The 14,631-nt window shown below is 40.0% G+C and overlaps 1 protein-coding gene across 1 annotated transcript; it reads left to right on the forward strand.

Annotated features, from left to right (window-relative positions):
- Positions 1-642: 642 nt before the first annotated feature.
- Positions 643-14,207, forward strand: LOC146569848 (transcription factor 12-like). Its single transcript, XM_085282433.1, has 13 exons — positions 643-820; positions 3,034-3,133; positions 4,863-5,005; positions 5,100-5,223; positions 5,320-5,390; positions 5,708-5,804; positions 5,902-5,975; positions 7,595-7,771; positions 8,540-8,657; positions 8,765-8,918; positions 11,745-11,974; positions 12,850-13,021; positions 13,148-14,207. Exons 1-12 carry the CDS (start codon positions 752-754, stop codon positions 12,990-12,992), a joined length of 1,500 nt encoding a protein of 499 aa, XP_085138559.1. The 5' UTR covers positions 643-751; the 3' UTR covers positions 12,993-13,021; positions 13,148-14,207.
- The last annotated feature ends 424 nt before the right edge of the window (positions 14,208-14,631 follow it).

A 14,631-nucleotide genomic window follows, 5' to 3' on the forward strand; every position in this document is an offset into this window, starting at 1 on the left:
GTTACGCATCACCCAGACAGACTGCAGTATTAATAACCTTTAACCCAGCCGCTGGAGGAGCTTCTCACGCTACACGTGCCTACAAATTAAGACTAGTTTCTATTTATAAATGTGGGTCAGACAAGGGTGTGGTAGGCTGTCCTCTGTTTACTGGAAACCTCTACCTGTCTAACGGGAGATTAGTGCTCTCTGGTCCTGAGGAGGGGATTGCTTCCATGAGTATTTTTCATGCAGGACACAATAACATACAAAGAACAAAAAGTCAAGCATAACCTCAGTGTTGTAGTTTTTTCTTCTTCTTTTCTTTACCTTGCCCAGGTGTTTGCTCGGGTTTAGGTGGGATTTCCCTGATTGTTATTTTTTACTTAAAATAAATTCTGTTCATGTCCAGTCTCCATGACAATCAAAACTGTGGACAGTAAAATTAAAACAAGAGCAGAAAAAGAAAACTATCTCATAGCCATGTTTATTTCACAACCATTTTATTTTAACACTAAAAAACAACAACAGGTTGCTCATAATATAGATGTCCACTCGGTAACAGCGTCAACTCCCGGCTACCCCTCGCTGCTGCCTGAAATGGTCCTGCCCTCATTTGCATAAGTTGTCTGCGGGTTGCTGCATGACCAGCAGGGGTAGGTTAGGGGAAGGAGTGCATGTGGACTGTACACACATGAGTGGAGACACGAGCAGAGGAGCTGTGCGTGGACTGTATCGTGAGCCTGGACTCTTGCACTGAACCAGCAGAGTTATGTACTGCGCTCACCCCGTCTCTGGCGCAGGGAACAACTCACTGATGCACTGCTACAACATGAAACCAGTGAGTACATATTTATATATGTATATATATTACAGTTATATTTCTGTCATTTCCCCTCCCAAGGTTACGTGGGTGTGTTTGCTGATGATGCATTTGCACTGTCCTCTCAGATGTTTGTTTGCTGTATCTGTGCCCTCATTGATTGAATAACCTTTTCTTTTTAATAGATGAGATTTTAGCAGACTTGCATCAGCAGGAAACCCATTTGCATACACAACTTGTAAAAGTTAAAAGTGTTCTCTTTCCTTCTTTTTGTGAGAAACTTAAGAGTTTGTGAGAATTTTCGTTGCTTTATTGAGATCATTAGATGCACCACGGGTTAATCTGTACATGCTTCTCTATGAAGGGCAACAAAGAGATAGAGCTTTACATTTTAAGGGTGTCTGTGCTTCAATAAGCTGTGTGCGTGATCAGAGCTTATTCTTTAACTTCTGCAGTTGCAGGTTAGAAGAGGACGAAGAGTTTCTGTGTTACTCTTACACTTGGTTTGTTTTGTCATAATCAAAAGGAGAGTTATTGACAACTTACACACATCTTCATGCACACAATGCTAGTAGCATTTATTTACGTATAACTGTAATATCTCAGTGATCTTTCTCTTAAGGTTAACAAGAGAGAAAAATAAAACGACAAGCATCAACTCGTGCTTCCTGTTTGCTGCCAGAGTATCATGTAGTCAAGCCTAGCAGCAGAAAACATCTTGACATGAAGCAGATTGCTGCTATTTCTATTTGATTTAACCCCGCTATGTTAGAGCAGTCCCTCCACCACTGCAGCCATTATCAAAGGCAGCTTTGATCTCTGTGAGACTAACCATATCCAGACATCGTGGATCAGAGAGGCAGAAAATTGGTTGCATGTGGCTGGAGTTGGCCATGGTGGAGCAGAGAGTGGGCCCTGAATAGCAAGTTGAGCTTTTACTCATGCAGCATCGTAATGCTGTGTACTTTTGTTGTTTGCCTGTTTTTGTTTTTATTTCCCCAACTTTATCCTTATTTATAGACTAAAAAAACACAGATTGTAAAGAATAGATTGTAAAGAATATTTATGCAAGATGATTTAAAACAAATGTCAACCTCTTGAGTATTTTAATGTCCTCCTTTTTTTCTTGTGGGGCTTAGCTACTTAAAAAAAAAGTCCTTTATCATTTGTGATGCCATGATTGATGGTTAATAAATCAATGCTATGCTAAAAGAGGGTGCTATGGTGACGGCTCTTCTCCAGTGGGGGCCAGAGAGGGCGTGCTGGGGCGGGGGTGTGACCATTATTAACGGGTCGCCTGCTATGCTGATGGTAAGGAGGACAATTGGCTTTATCCTCTGCCATATGCTGCCCATGGCGGCTCAGACGGGCCCAGTGTCGACAGGGGCTCCTCTGTTTGGCCTAGCCCACAATCACCATGGGACTCATGCCAGCCAGGGTCATGGCTTGTGTGTGTGCGTGTGTGTGCGTGTGTGTGTGTGTGTGTGTGTGTGTGTGTGAGCCTGTGAGTGTGCACGCACAAGGATACTCAAGAGAGTCTTTAATAGCCTGCTTTACAGAACTTGTCGTCCGGGTAACTGACACCCCATTGATGCTGCGCAGGGAGGTTTATTTTCATTTCCTGGGGCACATCAAAGCAATGGAGAGAGGTGCAGGTGCAGCCCAGAGCTCTTGGTGTGTTTGAGTAAGTGAGCATGTGTTGGTCTGATTTTTTTTTTTTTTTGTGCATATGTGCAGTTTGCAGCATCAACACTGGTCAAGAAAGAATTAAAAATATAAAAAAGCTGAAGGTAGCTTTAGTTTAGTCTAAATCTACTAGCCGTTAACAATACTTGGTTTCCAACAGGAGAGGATCATTAGGATCAGACTCTTTTATCTGTTCGGTTTCTCTTTGAGAACAATTCACAAGAAGACCTGGATTTCAATTTTATTCGGGAGGGTGTCCTATCCCAGCCTTCTGAAGCCAGCCGAACCTGATCGTGATTAGGGCTGGGATTTCTCATGGTGAATGGTTCCTAAATCCGGATGAGGAGGTGCATGGATCTGCAGCTTATGGATTAGCGCAATAGCTCTAAGTGTGCATCAGCTCTCTGCTTTGTTTTCATAATACTGTTGCCTCATCTCGCACTCACAGTATTCACGAGTTAGTGTCAGTCAGATTGGTTTTTGCGATACTGAGACAAAGAAATTTATGCTCAGAGTTCATTTTATTCTCTTACTTTTCTTTTCAGGCTTATGGGCAGTCTCCTGGTGCAGACATCGCCACCCAGAACTCATCTTCACATCTGTCGCCCAAGGCCCCCAGCAATGTGTTTGCAAGCATGTTCTTTGGTGAGCTCAAACCCTCTTTACAATTCTGCTGCAGTGCAGTCAGTTTTGATAACAAAATATAGGAAATAAATGCAAATTTAAAAAGTTTATTATTTTATTACATATGCTATCTACTTTCCTATACTTTAGTTGCAAGTTTATAGGTCTATATTTCATATTAAAATATACACGCTCTCTTCACCAGCTGTCTTCTCATAAAAATCTATTTTTACTAAAGTTCTCACTGGTTTTGGAAATATTGTTTTAGCAAATGCCTAAATTGGTGTTCAATATGAACTGGCATTCATTATAACACTAATGGTGTACTCGCCGGAAACCCATTAATATTCACCACAAACAGTCAGTGGGACAAGGAGTAAAGTTGATAGCTGGAATCAAGTTACCGTAACATATTTTCACAACTTACCCAAAAGTCCTATGATTTCACTCCTTTTTCTGTCTCTGTATTAAAGCAAAGTTAAACCAAAAGATCAAAAAAACGTGTCCTCCATTTCTGATTCTCACCGGAGAGAAGCCAGTCTGTGTGAGAAACACAGTTTTAAAGTGTAGCATGAAGAAAATTTTTCTCCAGAGTTGAAATGCTTTAACTCACATGAACACAGACTTGCCTCGATTCACGTCCCCGGTGGTAAATATTGCATCAGTTACTGTCACTCCTTAAAGTTTTGGTTGTTTTGGTGTGAAGAGGTCAGAACAGTCTACAGCCGTGCTAGCCGTGCTATTAAGTTCATTAAACATAATGTTTGCCATGTTCATCATCTCAGGTTAACTCAAACATTAACTCATTAGCCTGCAATACAGCTGAGCCTTATTGGTTTGGACGTTTGGACTCATCATAATTCATTGCGAGGTAGATAGATGGTATATGTGCACCACAGACAGTATAAAAAATAGATATAGATACAGTGACATCACCCACGGCTTTCTGGAGTCGTGTTTTGAAATGTTGAGATCAGCCACCTTGGTTGCAAAAACACATTTTTTTAATGTGTGGACGTGATCATGGCTTGTTGATCTTAACTTGTTAGCCATTAAGTGTGTGGTTTCATGCCACAGTTAATGCTGATTTAAAGAATACTTAATTTTTTTTAATTCAATATGACCCAAAAATGAGCGACTAAATCCATAAACTCAGCAGGAGAGTGAAGAAATGAAGACTGGAGGTCATTTTTCTCATAGAATTCTAGACGACCAAAATATTTCGGCAACCACAGCTATCGCCATCTGGTGGCCTTCAGATAAAATACAGGTTTAAGGCGCTTCAGCTGTGTCTTCATTTTTCCTGGAAGCTACGTCCGATTTTCAAACTGTCTATGGAAGCTCAGAACAATTTTTTTTAAAGTCTGTTATTCTGGTGTTTATTGTAGTTGTCAGATATTTTACTTACCCAAAAATCCAGCGGAGAGCGTAAGTTGTATTACATTTTATTGGCAATCCACCCAGTAACTATGATGTCTCAGTCTTGGGGGTAAAAGAATCAAAGAAATGCCTAAAAAGCACCATGAAGATTAGATAAAGTCTGTGTACTTCACTTTATTTAAAGATCCGTTTGTATTCTCAGCTAAGCAAATTCAGCTGAGCATCATCGTGTCACACGTTAATGAGCATTGCTTTAACTGAATCTGGACTTCACTGATTTCATAGAGTGCCACTGTAGAGCTTCACGACCTGTCTGGCTGTTTGAGATGCTGCTCCAGTGCAGGCTATAACATATTATTACTCATTTTAGAGGGGATGGGCAATTCGCCGGACATCTGGAATGCTGTAAATGGGCTGAACCAGCAGGGCTATGAAGGTGCACTGGGAGCAGCCACAACCCACCAAACACAGCCGGGGAGTTACAGCAGCCTGCAACCGGCACACGGTCACCTGGTGAGATTTACCACTGGGACTTTGGGCGTTGATAGCAACAAACTTTCTGACCCCTGTTGTTTTTTTTAACTGCATGTTTTCCCCCACTCTTCAGGACTTCTCTCCACATTCAGTGTTGGCTGTGGACATGAACAGGGCTCTCCCGCCCATGTCCACTTTTCATCGTAGCAATGCAGTCTCGCGCACTCAGTCAGTCAACACCTCAGAGAGCTCTGCAGGTCAGAAAATGGAAATGGATACATGCTTTCCCTAATTTAACTGCTCTTTATCACGTGCTTATCTTGTATAATAAATATTTTCTTTTTTAAATTCAGTCTCAGGGAGCCAAGGAAATGTGTCAGGACCATCACAGACAGGCGACACCTTGGGCAAAGCTTTGGCCTCTGTAAGTACCACCACCTCAATCCTATTAGATCTAAGTCCTGAGAGCCCCAGTGGTATAATGCAAAACTCCCCCACTGCCAATGACAGGACACTGCACATTAAAAAGAGCTACTCTCATGCTGCACGACATTTTATTGGTTGCTCACAAGTAAAATGACCAGAATTCACGAGTTAAGTTGAGATTACGAGCCTATGAGGTTGCGGCTGCAGCCGTAAAAACCCATCCAGAAATGACAAGTTGTGTTTTTAAAATGATCCACACCCTGGTCACACTCCTCCTGCTCCCCCTCTCTCCTTTTTGTCGCTGTCTGCTGTTAGATTTACTCCCCTGATCACACGAGCAGCAGTTTCCCCTCCAGCTCATCCACACCGGTGAGGTCTCCGTCTCCGCTGCCCAATTCAGCAGAACCTGCAGGTAAACTGGAGCATAGCACACGTCAGCGAAATATAATTTACATCATCTATGTTCTGTTTCCCTGATGTTTTAAATCCGGTTGTTTTCTTCTTCTCAGGTAGCAACATGTGGCCACGGAGTTCAGTTCAGGCACCAGTCTCACCACATTATGAGTCTTCGCTAATATCGTTGGTAAGGAAGTAATCTGATATCACTGAAACTTTGATTATTTATTGAGTTACGTCTAGACATCACAAAGGTGGCCTTATGAAATATCTGGTATATTATAAGAAAGATTAAAGTGGGTGTGCACATGTGCCAACTTCAGCTTATTTCATGCCGATATAACAATTCTGATAATGTTGAAACTATTTGGTGCCATTAAAGGTTTGACTTTTGGTGATGTTTCTTTGAGAAACAACTTAAGCCAAAGATTAATAACACAAAATAGCAGGTAATAAACCCCTAATCAAAATTAAAGCACAAGCTTCTTGTACCTCACAGCGGGCCTTATTATTTCCAAGAAAAGGGCATTGAAACGCCCCAAAAGACACCAACAACACAAACAGAGGTCCAGTTCAGTTTCTCCAGTTACCAGAGGAGAGGCCTAGCAGGTATCCGTTGGTTCCAGCTGTGCAGGGACACCTGTTGATCCAGGAGAGCACACCCATAATTCTAGTATCGGGCAGATGAGTTATTTAAAAAATTAAAATAAAATCACCCAACTTTGAGTTGTTCTTCAAAAAGACAGAAATTGTCTTTTTAACATTTATAATGTTGTAAACAACATTATAAGGTTTTGGCTTGGTTATAACTTGTGATAACATTTTATAATACAGCCCACGGCTCAGGTGTAATTCCCCTGTAATTAATTAAATCAAATGTAATTTCAGTGTATTTAATTTGAAATTACAATGTAATTATATTTACCTACAAATACTTTAAGGTGGATAACAAGTCAGGTTTTAAAGGAAATAGCGCAATAATTACACTTCAAGTAATTTTAAATAGTGTGTAATTTCCTGGTAATGTTGCAGAAAAACAAACAATATTTTGCCATCTTACATAATAAATATGCAGTATTTATTTGGGCACAGGGCATATGAGGGAGTTAATTAATCTTGCCTTTTTCTTTATTCAGCATTCATTATGTTGATGTGTATGATGGCTGTTCTGTTATTTAATTGTTCTTTTTTTAATCCAAATGTGATCAAGGACTGTTTTCTGTCTGTAACTTAGAAGAAAAAATACCATCAAAATTTGCAGGATTATGTAAACTTTTGATGACACAATTATAACAATGAACTGTTCTAAATCCCTACTTTATATACCTACTATTAAATAGGTGGATGAAAAGACCATCCATCATGCACATCAGCATAATGACTTTTAAATAAAGATGCAACAAAAAATACAACAAAGATATGAAATGCTAGCTTAATCTGCTCCATAATATGGCCCACGCTCTAAAAAGTACAGGGTACTTACAATGTAAGATGGGGCAGTGTTGCTTGTTTTCTTACAAAATTACAGTGATGTTATGCACCACTTAAAATTACTTTGCAGTATATTTGAATTAATTACGTTGTTTCCTATAAAAAAAACTTGACTTGTTAGCCCTTTATTCTTGTGTATCTAACTTAATTTTTTGTAATGCATTATAATTATATTGTAATTTCAAATAAAATACATTGAAATGCCATTTAATCACTGAAGGAACTACTACTACTGTCTTGCTGTTTTGGGCAAGAGGGTTTGAAATTTAGAGTCCTTTTTGTAAATTTTGAGGATTGTCCCCCTGGTGTTTTCAGTCTCAGGTGGAGGATCGTCTGGACAGACTGGATGACGTAATCCACGTCCTGAGGAACCATGCCGTTGGCCCCACCGCTGGTCTGCCCAGTGACATCCACGGGTTGCTGAACCAGCCCAACCACGGCCACCCGGGCTCTGCCAGCACCCTGCCGCTCAACTGTCACAGTCCAGCAATGGTTAACAACCCTTACTTTGAAGTATTTAAAGAAGGACAGGGCAGTGTGCATGGAAATTCCCTGTTGTGTGTGTGTGTGTGTGTGTGTGTGTATCTGCGCTGGCATTCAATTCCAGGAATTTTTCCACCCACTACGTCTGCATGTTTTCCTAATGTAAAGGTTGCTGTCCTTGAAACTGGAAACTGGGGACAATAGGAGCGCTGTGATGTGCTGTCCTTGTGTGTCCAGTATGTGCAGACTTCTAAATCCACTGTAGGGTGATTGGGGAGGGAGAGGGGGAGGCAGCACGGTGCACTCCCATTCCACCATGTTTCCCTTTGAGCAGACCAGGGGATTTTAGCTCAGCTGGAGTGGAAGTGTATGCAAGGGAAAGGGGTTTTTAGTGTAATCCGCTGCGAGAGGGGGATATTAAATTCTCTCACTTTTATTTTATTTTTTCCAAACGATGTGTCAGTGAATCATTCCTGAAGAGAATTAGGGGTATGTTTAGGGAGTATATAGTAGTTTAAAGGGAAGGATTAAGATTGTCTGAGATTAAATTAATTCTGTAGAGTGAGAGATCCGCACAGGGTTGCTTTGGAAATGAGAGGGCAGATGTTGTTTTGTGGCCGATTTGTCTCTAGCTTGGATACTATATGCCACTGAGTGTCTTAGAAAGATTTATGGAGCCCTGCAGTCACATTTAGAGAATCCCAGTCTACAGAATACTTAACCATTGACTTATGAACACATGAAGAATGGTCTTATGTCATTCTCTGTGTCATAAAGGTTGAAGCTGTCAGTATGAACAACAACCACTCCGCCTTCCAGGGCCGTGCGCAAAATGGTCACCCATACCCAGCCAGACAGAGGGCCACCCTACAGCCTGTGCAAGGTGGAGGTAGAGGTGAGCTACCCTTCTCCCTCGCAGCTCTTCTCCACCAGACTCGTATATTTCACTTTTTCTCTTTGTGACAAAAAAATGTTGTTTATGTTTTGTGTGATCGCCCACAGGTGGACTTGGGGTTCAGAGTAATCTAGAGCTTAAGATGGAAAGTGGGGAAATGGAAGAGATAATGCACACCAGCCATGGTCACAGTTCAGACAGCCAGAGATCAGATGAGGAGAGCGAACACAAAACACATGGAGAAAACAGTGCAAGAAACAGGTGAACACTCATGCCTTATCGTGTGTGTGTGTGTGTGTGTGTGTGTTTAAAAAAAAAAAAAAAAAAAAAGGAAACAGCAAAACAAAGAAAGGAAAAAAACTGTGTTCATTTGTTCAAAAAATAAAATTTTGTGTGTAAAGCCGGTGAAAAAACCCTGCCCAATTATGAAGACAAAGCACTTTTAAAAAAAATTGGTTGGAATAGTTAATAGTAATTTAAATTCCATTTTAAAAAATATGTTTTAATTTAATTTTGTAATTTAAAAAAAAGTTACTATATATATATATTTTTTTAAATAAACTACCTTTTAAAAATCTATTACAATAAAAGCCAAACGCAAGAAGAAGAAGAGCTTTCCTGCCGTTTTGTTTCATTTAAAACACTGCCAGACCCCCTGCAGTCAAGAACAGCTGTGTCTGGACCAGCCTATTTAACTTAGCCTCATATTTCTTCTTCGTGTTGCATTAAGTCGCAGTGAATTAAAGAAGGAAGAACAGCTGTCGGGACGTACACATCACAGTTAAGAGTTAACCAAGAAAATCCCCAAACCACAAAGCAGTCTTTGTAAACTGTCTTACAACTGTCCCCTTTAGCTCTGAGTGAACTAAGGTCTGTGTTCAGCTTTGCTGCACTTGCATTATTTATGACGCATGATTATAGATCTTGGGAAACCTTATAAAAAAGAATAAAAAGTATTTGTTATGTGACTGTGGTGATTTTAACTTGTACACCCAACAGTCAAAACCAAAAAGAACTCAATTTAAAATACATAAACCTGAGAGACAAGCGATCACATTTGTTTTGGTCAAAAATGTTTCAAATTAATGATAATTTTTAGCAGTTTTATATTCTGTCAATCCTCTTATCAATTAAAGGACTAACTGTCAGTAAGTGTGCCCGGCGACGACGAAGGATGCTTTTGGTATTACGTGAGTCACAGAAAAATTTATAAGGCCTGCGTCAGAGAAAAATGATAGCGTATGTCTTGAAAATGTCACAGACTGGAGCTCCTGTCCTGGTGTCTCTACGTCCAGAGGTCTTTTCAGGCCAGACCTCTTCAGCTGTGATGTCTTGAGTGCATGTTTTTTTTATTTAGATCTGTAATCTAGTTGAGGGATATCAAAGCTGACATATATGGACATCCTCCAGCATTATTCTTTTTTTGTTTGTTTGTTTTCTAAAATATTGAAACCAGATGATAACAAAAAGCAAAGCAAAATAGTTTAAATGTGATTCTAAGAATGGACATATGGGTTCTTTTAAACACACATGTTTAAGGGTTATTCATAAATCTGCGGCTGATTACATTATCTGCTGCCATTGTTCTATGGAAACCCTTTTTTCACTGAACGTTTTAGAGGATTTGAGATGATCCCTGGAGACTGGATCACGTAATCCTGGCACAGCGGCCAGCAGAGGGCAGAAAGACCCGGAATATATTCTGAAAGCAGTCTCGCTCACTTCTAGTGATGGGTATTCCGGCTCTTTTTAGAGATCCGGCTCTTTCGGTTCGGCTCACTAAAAAGAGCCGGCTCTTTCGGCTCCGAACCGGCTCTTCAGGTTGTTTTGTTGCTTTAATTAATTTATTATTAACAATAATATAAAATTATGCACAAAAGGAATTACTAACATAAAAACAAGTGGTTTTATTTATATATGTTTATATATAAATATATGCGGTGGCCCCTAGAGACAAAACACGTACAAACTCCAAAACACATTTCTAGCATGAACTGAACTTCCAAAGCAGAGCTACTAGATCACTTAAATTACACAATTGAAAGCATGTGTGTATTGTTTGTGTATTTATACACAGGCACTCATATATATATTCAAATAATTTAAAAAAAAGTTCATTTACCTGTTATTACCACACACCAAATCCGGTCGTTGGTACTTGCTGGCTTGTGTAGCCACAAGATAACAAAGGCTCAACACTGCACCCAGCATCCTGGAGCACTTCTGTTGTCTTTTGTACGTGTTTTGAGTTTTTATGTGCTTCTGAGTTTTTATATGCTTCTGAGTTTTTACGTGCTTCTGAGTTTGTACGTGTTTTGGAGTTTTTACGTGTTTTGGAGTTTGTACATGCTTCAGAGTTCGTACGTGATTTGAAGTTTGTATGTGCTTTGTCTCTAGGGGCCACCGTAAATATACTTTTATTTATTCACTCCACATAAAATGTAATAAATAAATCATATAATACAAAACTCAACTATTCACATTTCAAGTTTTAACTATTTAAATTTTCAGCTTTTTCCTTTCACAAATTTAAAGTGAAAAGAACACAAAACACTGCAAACCACAACACAATTAAATATAAATTATAATATGAAAACTAAAAGAACATGCATATTCTCTGTCATATGGACCTGCATGAATAAACTTTCTCAATCCTTTATCATCTGCAACTGAAAATAGTTGTGGATGATTACTATACCTTTCTAATGTTGTTGTCCCTGCCTCTCTTTCTCTCTCTCTGGCTCTGTTCCTGTGCTACTGAGTGTAACTACCGCCCCTCCCCCCTCTGCCCAGCGTAAAGCACAAGGCTCGCGTGCAGAGTGAAGCGGAAAAAAAGTGCGAGAGAGAGGCTGAGAGAAAGAAAAAAAAAAAAAAAAAACCCACGTGACGGCTCGCGATAAGGAGCCGGCTCGCGTCGTTCACGTCAAACAGCCGGCTCTAAGAGCCATTTCGTTCGCGAACGACCCATCACTACTCACTTCGCTTTTCTCTGCTTCTTCTGGAGTGTCGGTTTGAATTAGATGAATCTTCATTTTTAAAAGATTCAGCCACACCTTTACCTGTGGGCTTCCTCTGTTCATGTCGTAGCATCCATGAGGATGAGGACCTGAGTCCGGAGCAGAAGGCTGAGCGCGAGCGTGAGAGGAGAATGGCCAACAACGCCCGCGAACGCCTGCGCGTGCGCGACATCAACGAGGCCTTCAAGGAGCTCGGTCACATGTGTCAACTACACCTGAAGAGTGAGAAGCCGCAGACCAAGCTGCTGGTCCTCCACCAGGCTGTGGCGGTGATCCTCAGCTTGGAACAACAAGTCAGAGGTCAGTGCGTGTTTGCTGCAGGGAGGCAGATGATGATGGCACACCCACGATGAAAACTAGGCTTCAGTCAGTTATCCACAGAAAACTCCTTTAGTCTATTTAGACATATTTTTCCTTTACTGCTTCTGGTTAAAATTGAATGAATTTATATATATATATTTGGCCACATGAGGGCAGCACAGTAAGCTGCAAAGACAGCATTATCTGACAGTAAAGATCTGTGAGTGAGAATCTGCAATCAAACAGCCTATTTACACAGTTAGCAGATGGGAAGCAACACTAGCATATATCTTGAGGTGTGCTTGTGTCCTCTTGTTAAAGAGGCCCTGATGCAGCCCCATCGGCCGCTGAAGGGAAAATATGTGGCTGTTTAAATACTAAATGCCATCTCAGTTCGCTTAGTCTGCCTGCTGTGCAAGAAATATCGAGCTTTTATTATTTTTTCCCCCTTTTAGCTGCTTTTTATCACTAAATTATAACTGAATAGGTGACAGCATGAAATAAGCAAAAAATAAAAAAGCTGGGAGATGCTACAAGGCTAAGGGAAGCTCCAGAAAAAAATATTTATTTTTATTTTATTAAACCTTTATTTAATCATTAATCATCCAGCAATAAACTATAAACAGTTCTTATTCTCTGGAGACGATGCTTTCTGTGCTGCATGTTGTAATTTGACCTGTTGCTAATAAGAGAAGCTTCATAGTTAACATGAAAACGTCTGTAAGGATGACTTATAAAGTTTCTAGCTTCTATTATTTTTCTAAAGCAGATTCCCAACATCTGTACCACTGTTGCATAAATACAATAACGAGTATGTACTCCCAGTGTTTCCTATTTTAGTCTTATGCTAACGTGTTATTTGTTGGACTCCACAGAGAGGAATCTGAACCCGAAGGCAGCGTGTCTGCGGAGGAGAGAAGAAGAGAAGGCGTCTGCTGTCATGACGGACCCACAGTCCATGCATCTTGCTTTTCATCCCAATCTGACAGACCCAGCGAACCCCATGGGCCACCTCTGAGCACCTGACCACATCGAGTCTACCATCAAGTATTTACCATCACCTTATATCAGCAATAAACTTTATGAACTAAAGGCTAAAACAATTGGATGTTTCTATTTGAGGGAATAATGTAAAGGACTTCCTCAAATTAATTTCCTGTCTTTGATGTCCAGATGCTGAGGGAAGAGCATCCCAGCTGTTTTGGATGTTTCTCATTTCTTCGGACTTTCAGACCGGGACAGTGAGGTCTTCTCTGATTAGAAAGCGTGATGCAGTTGAACAATCATCTCCTAACTTCCCAAACTGACTCTTAACTTTGTGCCTGAACGTTACTTGTAACAGACAAATGCATTGTACGCTGCAGATGTTTTGTACATATTTTGTATATTTATTGATTATCCTTCTGTTGGACTATATCTGAATGGATGGAAACCAGTAGTAGCAAGGTGTCATCTGCAGTTTTTAATTTTGGCTTAGCCAGGTATGTTTCTGACTGACACTTTTTACAGTGTGTCGATATTTACTGCAAACATTTGTGTTTTCCACCGAGCTCAGATCCACATTCCCACATTTGTGTGTTCAGACAGCAGATTTTACTTGTCCTGAAGTGCGTGTGTGTGTGTGTCTGTGTGTGCGTGCGCATATTGCTGCAGGGGTTCGACCATTCTGTGAATGAACAGATCTCCAAGAATGTTCTTTAACACGTGGACAACATCCGGCATTTGTAAAGTTGTTTGAATGTTATTTGTGTTCTTGCACTCTTAAAAGATTACACTTACTGAAACACTGGTGGACAGGAGCCCTCTTCTTCTCAGTGTAATCACTGCTCTTCACACGTAGTCAAACAAGATCTTTGCATGTTTGAGTTTTTAATAGAACCTTTCATTTGTTTTCTAAGTTATATAAGTTATCTTTTATACAAATGTTGTGAATTTGATGATGTGTATTTGCTTTTGTCTCCGATTTTACACGAGGCAACACTTTTTTTTCTTTTTTTTTGTGCAGTTTACTAGATGTAGCTACAGTTCAACCTCTGAGCAATACAATGTTACAGGATGATTGATGTCTTGCTTCTCACTCTGCTGAAACGATAATACAAATTTAAAAAAAAATATTAATCCTGAATGATCTGAAATACTCTTATCATAACATGTACAGTATGTGTACAGTTTGAACTAGCCTACAGGCATGTGTCAAAATTATATTGTAGCAATAAATGTCTTTTTCAATGAATTTTACTCCCAGTTCTGTCTTTTTCACTCATCTTTAGTCTAGTCCTTGTAGTTACCATTTTCAGATTTACTATTATTATTATTTTTATTTAACACTGACCTAAGAGTCATTCGAGCATTTAAAAAGCATTTATTCAAGTGATAAACTAGTGTTCTGTCTACACGCGGCATAGCAAGAAACCGACTGTATTTTAGTCACTTTGTTACTGTGAAAAAATCACATATTTTGTTCCCTGTCCTTTCTCGAATTTATGAAAACTACCAAGCAAAATTTGACAGGGATGAAGCTTTTTGCACCAAAGAACTATTTGCTGGTGTATCTTGGCATGGTGTGCTGTGTGTCTTTAAGTAATGCGAGGAAACTGGACAAGTGAAGAAGAATCTGAAAGTCATGCCAGAAATGGTCTCAGTGGAAGGGTGGCTAT

Source organism: Mchenga conophoros, linkage group LG7 (assembly GCF_057382185.1).
Source record: "Mchenga conophoros isolate Kocher_MC1m ecotype Shallow Benthic linkage group LG7, M_conophoros_male_GT1.1, whole genome shotgun sequence".
Taxonomy (NCBI): Eukaryota; Metazoa; Chordata; class Actinopteri; order Cichliformes; family Cichlidae; genus Mchenga; species Mchenga conophoros.

Coding starts and splice junctions, on each gene's coding strand:
- LOC146569848 (XM_085282433.1), top strand. CDS start 752: ATGTACTGCGCTCACCCCGTCTCTGGCGCAGGGAACAACTCACTGATG. Junction 5,006..5,099: donor AACCGGCACACGGTCACCTG/GTGAGATTTACC, acceptor CCCACTCTTCAG/GACTTCTCTCCACATTCAGT. Junction 5,224..5,319: donor CACCTCAGAGAGCTCTGCAG/GTCAGAAAATGG, acceptor TTTTAAATTCAG/TCTCAGGGAGCCAAGGAAAT.